Raw genomic sequence first — 13,031 nt, 5'->3', positions numbered from 1 at the left:
ATTAAAAAAATATCAGAAAATGCTTTTTTCATCTCGTAAAAAATGGAGATTTCATGCTTTTTTTTAATCATGTAAAATCAATATCTTTAAAGCCGAGAAAATTCAATAGACAAGCGATAAATAGAGTGGAAAATGATCTGCAAAAATAACTGAAGTGCGACCTTCATACTAGCATTTAAAAAAAATACTTTGCTGAGTAATAACAAGGATTTAAGAGAGGCAAAATGTAATCTGACAAAAGCTCTGAAGCTTCTTGAAAGGCTCTTTTTGCAACCATAAATCAGTGTTTTGGGTAACCAGCCACAGCCATTGGTTGTTTTGGTATCATGAAGTCGAGCAGGAGACTGAACAGATCTCTGCACAAAGACATCTTCAACACACTTCCACTTTCTAAAGCTCAGATCAGAATCAGTTTGAAACTGCATAGAAAGGGTCTCAAGCTAAGGCTCGGGGCCAGATCGAGCTCACAGGACACACAAACTCACACATGCTGTTCCTATGGACGAGGATTAGGGACACGTGTGAACATGTTTTTGAGATCTGACCAAATAAAAGACAGAATTCTTAAATGTTCAGAAAAAAAAGAATTCTCACTTCTTACAAAAAAAAGAAATGTACAAAATAATTTTCAAATGTTTTTTCCAGAAATGTTTTTTGCTGGAAAAGAAAAACTCAGATTATTATTTCTCCGAACTTTTTTTTTCTTTTCTTGAGAATTCTGAGATGAATTTCAAATATATTTAACAGTAAATGTTTCCCTGACTTTAATTCTGCCTTTTATTCTGAATTTAACGTCAAATATCTGAAGTTTCTGAAGTGAAAACAATAAAAATACAGAAAAGATATCAAATGGATTTTTTTTAACATTTTCTATAATTTTCTATAAATTTATTCAGAATTTATTTTTCCAGGAAATGTAAAAAATAATAATTCTGATTCAACCAAAACTCAGATTTATTTTTCAGATTTTCTTATTTTTTTCTGAGATTAAAGTCGCTGATTCTGACTTTAGTTTCAGAAGAAAAAAAACAACTCACAATAATCAGAAAAAAATACAACATTTTCAGAATTCTGAGTTTTCTCTCACAATTTATTTTAGACTTAAATCTCAGCCCTAAAAGCACGTACCTTCTGCCACAGCGCCTCTCTGGAGGCGAGGCTGGAGCAGGCGGCCACGAACCAGCAGTTCCCCAGCTGACCCTGGTGCAGGTCGTGGGCGCTGATGCCGTCCACAAACAGGTGGGGGTCTTCACACAACTCCTATAGAAACACACATGTTTAGTGAGGGGGGTCTTCACACAACTTCTATAGAAACACACAGGTTTAGTGAGGGGGGGCTTCACACAACTCCTATAGAAACACACAGGTTTAGTGAGGGGGGTCTTCACACAACTCCTATAGAAACAGAGGTTTAGTGAGGGGGTCTTCACACAACTCCTATAGAAACACACAGGTTTAGTGAGGGGGGTCTTCACACAAACTCCTATAGAAACACACAGGTTTAGTGAGGGGGGTCTTCACACAACTCCTATAGAAACACACAGGTTTAGTGAGGGGGGTCTTCACACAACTCCTATAGAAACACCACAGGTTTAGTGAGGGGGGTCTTCACACAACTCCTATAGAAAACACACAGGTTTAGTGAGGGGGGGTCTTCACACAACTCCTATAGAAACACACAGGTTTAGTGAGGGGGGGTCTTCACACACTCCTATAGAAACACACAGGTTTAGTGAGGGGGGTCTTCACACAACTCCTATAGAAACACACAGGTTTAGTGAGGGGGGTCTTCACACAACTCCTATAGAAACACACAGGTTTAGTGAGGGGGGTCTTCACACAACTCCTATAGAAACACACAGGTTAGTGAGGGGGGTCTTCACACAACTCCTATAGAAACACACAGGTTTAGTGAGGGGGGGCTTCACACAACTCCTATAGAAACACACAGGTTTAGTGAGGGGGGTCTTCACACAACTCCTATAGAAACAGAGGTTTAGTGAGGGGGGTCTTCACACAACTCCTATAGAAAACACACAGGTTTAGTGAGGGGGGCTTCACACAACTCCTATAGAAACAGAGGTTAGTGAGGGGGGTCTTCACACAACTCCTATAGAAACACACAGGTTTAGTGAGGGGGGTCTTCACACAACTCCTATAGAAACACACAGGTTTAGTGAGGGGGGTCTTCACACAACTCCTATAGAAACAGAGGTTTAGTGAGGGGGGTCTTCACACAACTCCTATAGAAACACACAGGTTTAGTGAGGGGGGTCTTCAAACAACTCCTATAGAAACACACAGGTTTAGTGAGGGGGGGCTTCACACAACTCCTATAGAACACAACAGGTTTAGTGGGGGGGGGTCTTCACACAACTCCTATAGAAACACACAGGTTAGTGAGGGGGGTCTTCACACCAACTCCTATAGAAACACACAGGTTTAGTGAGGGGGGGCTTCACACAACTCCTATAGAAACACACAGGTTTAGTGAGGGGGGTCTTCACACAACTCCTATAGAAACAGAGGTTTAGTGAGGGGGGGTCTTCACACAACTCCTATAGAAACACACAGGTTTAGTGAGGGGGGTCTTCACACAACTCCAATAGAAACACCACAGGTTTAGTGAGGGGGGTCTTCACACAACTCCTATAGAAACACACAGGTTTAGTGAGGGGGGTCTTCACACAACTCCTATAGAAACACACAGGTTTAGTGAGGGGGGTCTTCACACAACTCCTATAGAAACACACAGGTTTAGTGAGGGGGGTCTTGTTAGAGATTTGGAGGGATAACTGGTCCGCTTTTCAAATCTCCGCGCGTTCCTATGAAGCTGGTTATAATACAGGAAGGAATCCATATCTACAAAGTAACCGTTAACAATAATCTACTTTAATGGCAATATGACAATGCAATACAATCATTACAATACAACATGATATATTACAGTTATATTGCAATGCTTAAGGAGTAATGCCGGCTTACTCCTGCTCTAGTCCGCATACTACAGAGCTACTTTCACCCGAGGGCAGCATGTGAAGAAGAGGCCGAACGCCAGGGATCCACCGGAGATATACCAGAGTAAGAAGGAGGGGTTTGGTGTTAGGTCAGCTGGTCATCTTTTCAGGTCATCTCATTGGGAGACGCAACGCAGCAGGAAACGCAGCAGGAAACCAAACAGGCTCACTTTCCAACAAAAGGTCTCAAGGCCTGCATACCTACACCTCCCCCACAGAGCTATAAAACCCTGTTTACTCCAACCAGCCCAGAATGTTTATAGCCATTTGTAGTCCTTACATTTATGAAAGGATAAAACAGAGAAATCAATATAAAACACAAACACAGGTATTGTTTGAACAGTATTCACTTAACTGCTACTATTGATAAGCACCAGAGAAACCCAAGAGACCTCTCTTAATATCACAACCACTGTAGCTCGTTCTAAGTTGAATGCAAATCAGGACATGCTCTCACCTTCCCCCATCTTCCTTTGTCCTCAAAAACACATGTCAACAGGCCCCAAATGCAGCTCACAGTTTTACCCAAATTATTCCCATTTTAAGCTTATCCATAGTTTGCCAACATGAATAAATACAAATATAACTCTACAGTCTTCAAACAACTCCTATAGAAACACACAGGTTTAGTGAGGGGGGTCTTCACACAACTCCTATAGAAACACACAGGTTTAGTGAGGGGGGTCTTCACACAACTCTTATAGAAACACACAGGTTTAGTGAGGGGGGTCTTCACACAACTCCTATAGAAACACACAGGTTTAGTGAGGGGGGTCTTCACACAACTCCTATAGAAACACACAGGTTTAGTGAGGGGGGTCTTCACACAACTCCTATAGAAACAGAGGTTTAGTGAGGGGGGTCTTCACACAACTCCTATAGAAACACACAGGTTTAGTGAGGGGGGTCTTCAAACAACTCCTATAGAAACACACAGGTTTAGTGAGGGGGGTCTTCACACAACTCCTATAGAAACAGAGGTTTAGTGAGGGGGGTCTTCACACAACTCCTATAGAAACACACAGGTTTAGTGAGGGGGGGCTTCACACAACTCCTATAGAAACAGAGGTTTAGTGAGGGGGGTCTTCACACAACTCCTATAGAAACAGAGGTTTAGTGAGGGGGGTCTTCACACAACTCCTATAGAAACAGAGGTTTAGTGAGGGGGGTCTTCACACAACTCCTATAGAAACACACAGGTTTAGTGAGGGGGGGTCTTCAAACAACTCCTATAGAAACACACAGGTTTAGTGAGGGGGGGCTTCACACAACTCCTATAGAAACACACAGGTTTAGTGAGGGGGGTCTTCACACAACTCCTATAGAAACACACAGGTTTAGTGAGGGGGGGCTTCACACAACTCCTATAGAAACAGAGGTTTAGTGAGGGGGGTCTTCACACAACTCCTATAGAAACACACAGGTTTAGTGAGGGGGGTCTTCACACAACTCCAATAGAAACACACAGGTTTAGTGAGGGGGGTCTTCACACAACTCCTATAGAAACACACAGGTTTAGTGAGGGGGGTCTTCACACAACTCCTATAGAAACACACAGGTTTAGTGAGGGGGTCTTCACACAACTCCTATAGAAACACACAGGTTTAGTGAGGGGGGTCTTCACACAACTCCTATAGAAACACACAGGTTTAGTGAGGGGGGTCTTCACACAACTCCTATAGAAACAGAGGTTTAGTGAGGGGGGTCTTCACACAACTCCTATAGAAACACACAGGTTTAGTGAGGGGGGTCTTCAAACAACTCCTATAGAAACACACAGGTTTAGTGAGGGGGGGCTTCACACAACTCCTATAGAAACAGAGGTTTAGTGAGGGGGGTCTTCACACAACTCCTATAGAAACACACAGGTTTAGTGAGGGGGGGCTTCACACAACTCCTATAGAAACAGAGGTTTAGTGAGGGGGGTCTTCACACAACTCCTATAGAAACAGAGGTTTAGTGAGGGGGGTCTTCACACAACTCCTATAGAAACAGAGGTTTAGTGAGGGGGGGTCTTCACACAACTCCTATAGAAACACACAGGTTTAGTGAGGGGGGTCTTCAAACAACTCCTATAGAAACACACAGGTTTAGTGAGGGGGGGCTTCACACAACTCCTATAGAAACACACAGGTTTAGTGAGGGGGGTCTTCACACAACTCCTATAGAAACACACAGGTTTAGTGAGGGGGGGCTTCACACAACTCCTATAGAAACAGAGGTTTAGTGAGGGGGGTCTTCACACAACTCCTATAGAAACACACAGGTTTAGTGAGGGGGGTCTTCACACAACTCCAATAGAAACACACAGGTTTAGTGAGGGGGGTCTTCACACAACTCCTATAGAAACACACAGGTTTAGTGAGGGGGGTCTTCACACAACTCTTATAGAAACACACAGGTTTAGTGAGGGGGGTCTTCACACAACTCCTATAGAAACACACAGGTTTAGTGAGGGGGGTCTTCAAACAACTCCTATAGAAACACACAGGTTTAGTGAGGGGGGTCTTCACACAACTCCTATAGAAACACACAGGTTTAGTGAGGGGGGGCTTCACACAACTCCTATAGAAACACACAGGTTTAGTGAGGGGGGGCTTCAAAAATAAATAAATGTACGGTCCTCAAAGCAAAACAGATCTTAAACGGTTAACGGAGGCAGATTCATGAAACAGAGACTGAGCATATGTCCTGAAACCCACACACACACACACACACACACACACACACACACACACACACACACACACACACACACACACACACACACACACACACACACACACACACACACACACACACACACACACACACACCACACACACACACACACACACACACACACACACACACACACACACACACACACACACACACACACACACACCACACACACACACACACACACACACACACCACACACACACACACACACACACACACACACACACACACACACACACACACACACACACACACACACACACACACACACACACACCCCCTGTGGTTCCTGTGATAGTGTGTGGGATGATGAGTACTACAGAGCTGTCCTCCTCTCTTTTGTCACCAACGAGCCGAGGCTGGATTATTCGTTCCATTATTTGGAAAGTTCTTCGGGTTTTTTATGTCAGCCTGAACTTGAGAGACACTACTTCTCTATGTCTGTATTTTGTGTTTAAAAACAGTTGACTCATGTAACCCGTTCATTTCATGGATCAAATAAAACACAGACAAAAAACCATGTTCGCAACATATTATACATTTCTTCGCTTAATTTTCCTTTTGTATTTGTTGCTCAAAAATCTAAATAAACCATAAAAAATTTCAGAAGTTACCAGTTATCACGTTTAAAATAATCCCCAGTGGATATATTGCAATAGCCCTCATAACTATCAAGAACACTTAGTTAAAATACATATCTTAAAGATGGGGGGTAAGTTTGAGAAACCGGCTCGAGATACACTTGTTGTTATATTCCATGGAATGCTCTTAACATCCTGATAGCAATGAACACGTCATCTGTGGAAGCCGTAGCTGTAGAAAGCTCGACCAATCATCTGAGCCGGCTAAAGTAACTGGATGGCCTACCTGCCTGTCAGCCTTCCATCTGGGCACAGACTTATCTCGTGCCCTCATTGGTCATGTGTGCGTTCCCGTGTGTTGGAGGAGGGGCTCTGTAAGGAAGTCTGAAGGAAGGGGCAGATTTTTTCCGGTGTAGGTACCAGATGTGTTCGGGGTGTCACTACCCGATCCGTCCCCCTGCCCGATCGGTACTGCGCATGTGCGAGATGGTCCGCCATATTGGACAACTCCGGACGGCAACCCAAGTTGGACACTTGACACAGTGGCTTTTAGCAAAGCTCAAAATGAAAACTCGAGAGAGATGCGGATTTAACTTCTGTTAGACAGCTATATGATATAGCTGTCTAACAGAAGTTAAATTCATTTCTCACTTATTCTGACAATGTACTTAACCCCAAATAAAAGAACCCCATAAAAAGAGTTGTTAAATAATAGTGAAGTCACGTTGTATAACAATAACGCATCTCTCTCGAGTTTTCTTTTTGAGCTTTGCTAAAAGCCACTGTGTCAAGTGTCCATCTTGGGTTGCCGTCCGGAGTTGTCCAATATGGCGGACCATCTCGCACATGCGCAGTACCGATCGGGCAGGGGGACGGATCGGGTAGTGACACCCCGAACACATCACATCACACCGGCTGTGTATTTTCAAATTCTAGCGCACTCGAGCTGGTTTCTCCAAAATTACCTACCCCACCTTTAATGCATATAATTAACTTGGTGGCTCACATATCCCACTATTGTAAAGTCCCAGCCAGCAAGCTAATGTTCTGTTGTTATTCCTGTTTTATTTTGTTACTCACCTCTCCTCTCATTTCAGTGTCTCCTCTACCTGTGTTCATTCAGTCGTCACAAATATACTATACACATTTCTGATATCAGTCAACATGATTGCAATTCATATTTTGTCTAAAACCTGCAGGCCTCCAGGTCAATATCTGTCTTTTAATATGAAGGTTAACACATGGCTGATGTAAAAAACGGTAGATTTCTACGACTGTCTGCAGATCGCAGGGTGTGAACAGTTTGTCTGTTTTTCTGCGGGTCGATGTGCTCCTCCATTACTCAGCAGACAGAGAGCACTTATCAGACAGACTCTTTATCTTTACACACTCCTGCACTCATCTACGCTCAGAAAGTAAAAGATGGACGCATGAGCAAGTTAACTCGTGTGATGTAAACACAGCAAACATCCGTACGTTTTTCAGGATCAGCTTGTAAATCATACCACAAGTAAAAGTACTTGTTTAAGCATGATGACGTATTTATTAAATTACAGGGATTATGATTATGGATGCATTAGGAATAGAGTGTTGCAGGAATGAGCCCATAAAAAAAGGAAATGACTCAGAATTTTAGCCCTTCCTGCAATGGTTTTCTGAGTGTGTTTTTGGTTGTTATCCTGAAATAAGGTCTGTGGTTAACACAAGGTGAAGAGATTTTGTTCTACAACATAAAATACGTCAGTAAATAGCCCACTGGTGGATTTAAAAATGGCGGTTGCTAACAAGTCTAAATGAGACGACTAAACGTCATCACACCCAACGTTAGCTGCCTTTATGACGTGAAGTCATGTGACCGTGCTGTAGTTCCTTTATAGCCCAACATTAGCCTCCTTTAGCTTAGCGGTGGTGACGTGAAGTCATGTGACCGTGCTGTAGTTCCTTTATAGCCCAACATTAGCCCCCTTTAGCTTAGCGGTGGTGACGTGAAGTCATGTGACCATGCTGTAGTTCTTTATAGCCCAACATTAGCCTCCTTTAGCTTAGCGGTGGTGACGTGAAGTCATGTGGACACGTGCCGTAGTTCCTTTTATAGGCCACACATTTAGAGCCTCCTTTAGCCTTAGGCGGTGGTGACAGATGAAGTCATGTGACCGTGATGTAGTTCCTTTATAGCCCAACATCAGCCGCCTCTAGCCGTTAGCGGTGGGTGACGTGAAAGTTCATGGGACCTGCTGTAGTTCCTTTATAGCCCAACATTAGCCTCCTTTAAGCTTAGCGTGGTGACGTGAAGTCATGTGACCGTGCTGGTAGTTCCTTTATAGCCCAACATTAGCCGACTTTAGCTTAGCGGTGGTGACGTGAAGTCATGTGACCGACCGTGCTGTAGTTCCTTTATAGCCCAACATTAGCCGCCTCTAGCTTAGCGGTGGTGACGTGAAGTCATGTGACCATGCTGTAGTTCCTTTATAGCCCAACATTAGCCTCCTTTAGCTTAGCGGTGGTGACGTGAAGTCATGTGACCGTGCTGTAGTTCCTTTATAGCCCAACATTAGCCGACTTTAGCTTAGCGGTGGTGACGTGAAGTCATGTGACCGTGCTGTAGTTCCTTTATAGCCCAACATTAGCCGCCTTTAGCTTAGCGGTGGTGACGTGAAGTCATGTGCTGTGTTAGTTCCTTTATAGCCCAACATTAGCCGCCTTTAGCTTAGCGGTGGTGACGTGAAGTCATGTGACCGTGCTGTAGTTCCTTTATAGCCCAACATTAGCCACCTTTAGCTTAGCGGTGGTGATTTGAAGTCATGTGACCGTGCTGTAGTTCCTTTATAGCCTGATGTTAGCCTTTTACTTAAAAGATTCTGCAATCATTCTATTTCATTTAATTTCAAACCTTTATTTATCCAGGTGTATCCCATTGAGATCATTGATCTCTTTTTCAAGGGAGACCTGCTCAATCCAATGGAGAAATCCCATTGGACCAAGGATATTACAACTACGACGTCCCTGAACCACTCTATAGTAACAGCTTTCAAGAGTCATGTGCATGTGTACAAGAGCCAATCACACACACCATGGTGCATGTTCAAGTGAGGACACACACACACACACACACACACACACACACACACACACACACACACACACACACACACACACACACACACACACACACACACACACACACCACACACACACACACACACACACACACACACACACACACACACACACACACACACACACACACACACACACACAACACACACACACACACACACACACACAGAGGACACAGTAGGTCAGTAGTTTGCTGACTCTGCGAGGCTGATTGCCGCAAAATAAAACTTATAATCAGAATCCACTGCAGCAGCTTCACCTCACAGAGACTGAAGCACGTTGGAGGAGAAATACGAGTACGCGAAGTGAGGCATAAACATCACATTATGCAGGATCATTTAGTAGTGGTAGTTAAAATAATTTACTTCGAGACATTTTCTTTGTGTTCAGGGGAAGAAAGTGCACATTTTAATTGAAGTTTAGAGAGCCAGTGTTGTTGTTAATTCGTTTGAAAATGATCGCCAATGATATAAGATAAGATATACTTTATTGATCCCAAATTGGGACATTTCTCCGTCACAGCAGCATGTTAAAACAAATGCATTGCACATAATATGAAAAATAAAAAGGGTAGAAAATAACATAGAATAAAAACACTATAAAGGGCAAAATTACAGCCGACACAAATGTTAAAAGTAGGATATTATTTACATTAAATGTGCGAGGACAGACATAATAATTAAATATAATGTGACTTTTATTCTGTACACGAAGCAGTGTTTAGATGTGTGTCTGAGCCACAGTTAAGATCTCTAATCACGTTCCCCCCCCCCTCCTGAAGCATTGATTGGTGGATTCTCCCTGCCGTCGTGGGATTGGCTCAGGTTGGAAGAGTAATAGAGTATTGATCGGCTCTGTAGACACTGAGGTAATGTGAATATTTAGCCCGATGCTGAGAAACCTTTCACAAGCCTCAGCTTCATCCATCAGCCGAACGTCAAACACAACCCGGAGCAAACAGACAGAATACAGAGAGTCTGACGTTCAGGTTCTCTCATTATAACGCTACGTGTGCTGCTTCCTCGAGGTTTAACGAATAACACAAGTTCTCTAAGTTCTTCTATTTCTCTGGCTGCTTTTGTTCGTGTAATGTGAGAGATATCTGCATATTAACACGCTTAGTACATGGCTAAATACTAAACAAACTATAACAACTTGTCACACAATGTTGATATTAAAATTATTTATTTTATTTAAAAATGATCGTATTGCTTCTATTAAAAAAATAGTCCGTTCCACTCCTGCCTGTCTTCTTCTGCTCCCTTTAGTGTTTACTTCCTGCCTGTCTTCTTCTGCTGTTCCCTTTAGTGTTTACTTCCTGCCTGTCTTCTTCTGCTGTTCCCTTTAGTGTTTACTTCCTGCCTGTCTTCTTCTGCTGTTCCCTTTAGTGTTTACTTCCTGTCTGTCTTCTTCTGCTGTTCCCTTTAGTGTTTACTTCATGTCTATCTTCTTCTGCTGTTCCCTTTAGTGTTTACTTCCTGTCTGTCTTCTTCTGCTGTTCCCTTTAGTGTTTACTTCCTGTCTGTCTTCTTCTGCTGTTCCCTTTAGTGTTTACTTCCTGTCTGTCTTCTGCTGTTCCCTTTAGTGTTTACTTCCTGTCTTCCTTCTTCTTCTGTTCCCTTTAGTGTTTACTTCCTGTCTGTCTTCTTCTGCTGTTCCCTTTAGTGTTTACTTCCTGTATGTATGTATTCTTCTGCTGTTCCCTTTAGTGTTTACTTCCTGTATGTATGTCTTCTTCTGCTGTTCCCTTTAGTGTTTACTTCCTCTCTGTCTTCTTCTGCTGTTCCCTTTAGTGTTTACTTCCTCTCTGTCTTCTTTCTGATTAATGAAAACGAATCTGTGTTGTCCACAGTTGATACACTTGATCAGAACTTCCTCCTTAGCAACAGTCTGTTCTCCTAAAATGAACAACTTCTGGAATGTCCAAACTGACCAATCAGAATCCAGTATTCAACAAAGCAGTATAATAAAAAGTGTGGAAAAGCAAAACACCCTCAGCGTGAATGTTTATCCCCATATCTTATCATAATATGGACCGCAGCTTGCTGAGTATAATGTCGAAACATTAAAAAATATTTGTAATATTCCATATTTATCTTTTAAATACCTCAAAAATCGGAGTACTTTATCCCATTCACACAATACAATCAAGTCAATCAAACATAGAGTGAGGACAGGGATTTTAAAGCCACTCATTTATATATTTTAATTAATTTGTTGTATCCTTCCATCAGCTAAAAACTGCCCCTCGTCTCACAGGATGTTGTATCATATCGCCCCACCCTGTCCGACTGAAGACATAAATAAACTAATTGGATGAAGGGGGAGGTGGAAGACGATGTGAGTCGCACAGCGAGAGAGGGGGGGGACGTTTTATTAGTGCCGGCGCTTTATGCTCCCTCTGCCATAAATATTGTCTTGATCCATCTGAGCAAGGATAACAGGAAGCTAAACAACCTCCAGGGGGGAGGAGAGGGAGTGAACCCTCACCCTGACTCTGATAACACCCCCTCAGATCAGATCAACACATCCAGTGTGGGGAGTAATGGATAACATGTGACACATAACAAAGGTAACTGAATCCCCTTGAATATAATAATATCAGACTTAAAATTGTGGATTACTAGCAGGATTACAACATGTTTCATACTTAAAGTGGACCTATTATACTATATTGGCAAAATATATTGTAGGGCCATACCTATATAAAACATGTCTGTGAAGTTTTTTTTCAAAATACCAAACAGTTCACCCGTTGTAGCCATGCCTCATACTGCTCAAACCCCTCTTGTGCAGCCCTGTTAGAGAAACGCAGATTTTGGGTCCTTAGCTTTAAAAAAAAAAAAAAGAGGAGGCGGAGCTAATGCCTGATCAGAATTCTACCGGAGATAAAGTTAAATTCTGCTGTGATAAAACGCCATCCTGTTCTAAACCACATCAAGGATTATTTCTGAAACAGTATGGAGCTCAAATTCTTTTTCTCTTGCGGGTTTATCACAAGGTGAGTTCCTTTTTTTATTTCCTGCTTTTTAAACACGTGCTCTCCAGTACAGGTTAGCTCTGAGTGTTAGCGAGGCTAATGTAAACAAAAATGAGATTACGTCCAAAACACGTCAGGCATTGTTTCTGATAGCAACTTTCTGTGGGTCCGCTGCCGATTTGACGTCAGTTCGGATGGAATCTGTATCCGCTCGTTGTACACCCGTTTTTAAAAGATTTGGGTACGGAGGAAAAGAGAGAGGGTTTTATTTTCTGACGCTGCGTGAGTTCCCCGACGCACCGGGGACACATGTTGATGTAGAAAAGACATCACAAAGTGCATTTTGCATGATAGGTCCCCTTTAATATCATCGTTAACAATGTTTTTAAATTACTCTCACTGCAGGAACAGTATACACAAAAGGGTGTTGAATAATAATTCTAATATAAATTACGAGGGCCACTGTATATTGCAAAAGCAAGGTAGACTTCATAGCTAATGTTAGCAAGCTAGCTATTTACGTAGTTAGCTAGGTGGTTTGAGAGAGAGAGAGCGCTAATGTTTGCTAGTTAGCTTGATAGATAGATGGATGGATAGATAGATAGATAGTGT

General features: G+C 42.6%; 1 protein-coding gene across 1 annotated transcript in view; it reads right to left on the bottom strand.

The window, feature by feature from the left end:
• Positions 1–1,128: 1,128 nt before the first annotated feature.
• LOC117561442 (calpain-5-like) overlaps positions 1,129–13,031 on the bottom strand; it is a gene marked incomplete at its 3' end in the record, with an annotated part of 21,583 nt that continues 9,680 nt past the window's right edge. The window contains exon 3 of the mRNA XM_034238877.1: positions 1,129–1,260. Coding sequence (XP_034094768.1) covers positions 1,129–1,260 — 132 coding nt within the window. The remainder of the gene's footprint in view (positions 1,261–13,031) is intronic.

This window comes from Gymnodraco acuticeps, unplaced genomic scaffold (genome assembly GCF_902827175.1).
Source record: "Gymnodraco acuticeps unplaced genomic scaffold, fGymAcu1.1, whole genome shotgun sequence".
Taxonomy (NCBI): Eukaryota; Metazoa; Chordata; class Actinopteri; order Perciformes; family Bathydraconidae; genus Gymnodraco; species Gymnodraco acuticeps.
This window is presented reverse-complemented; position numbering and strand designations above follow the sequence as displayed.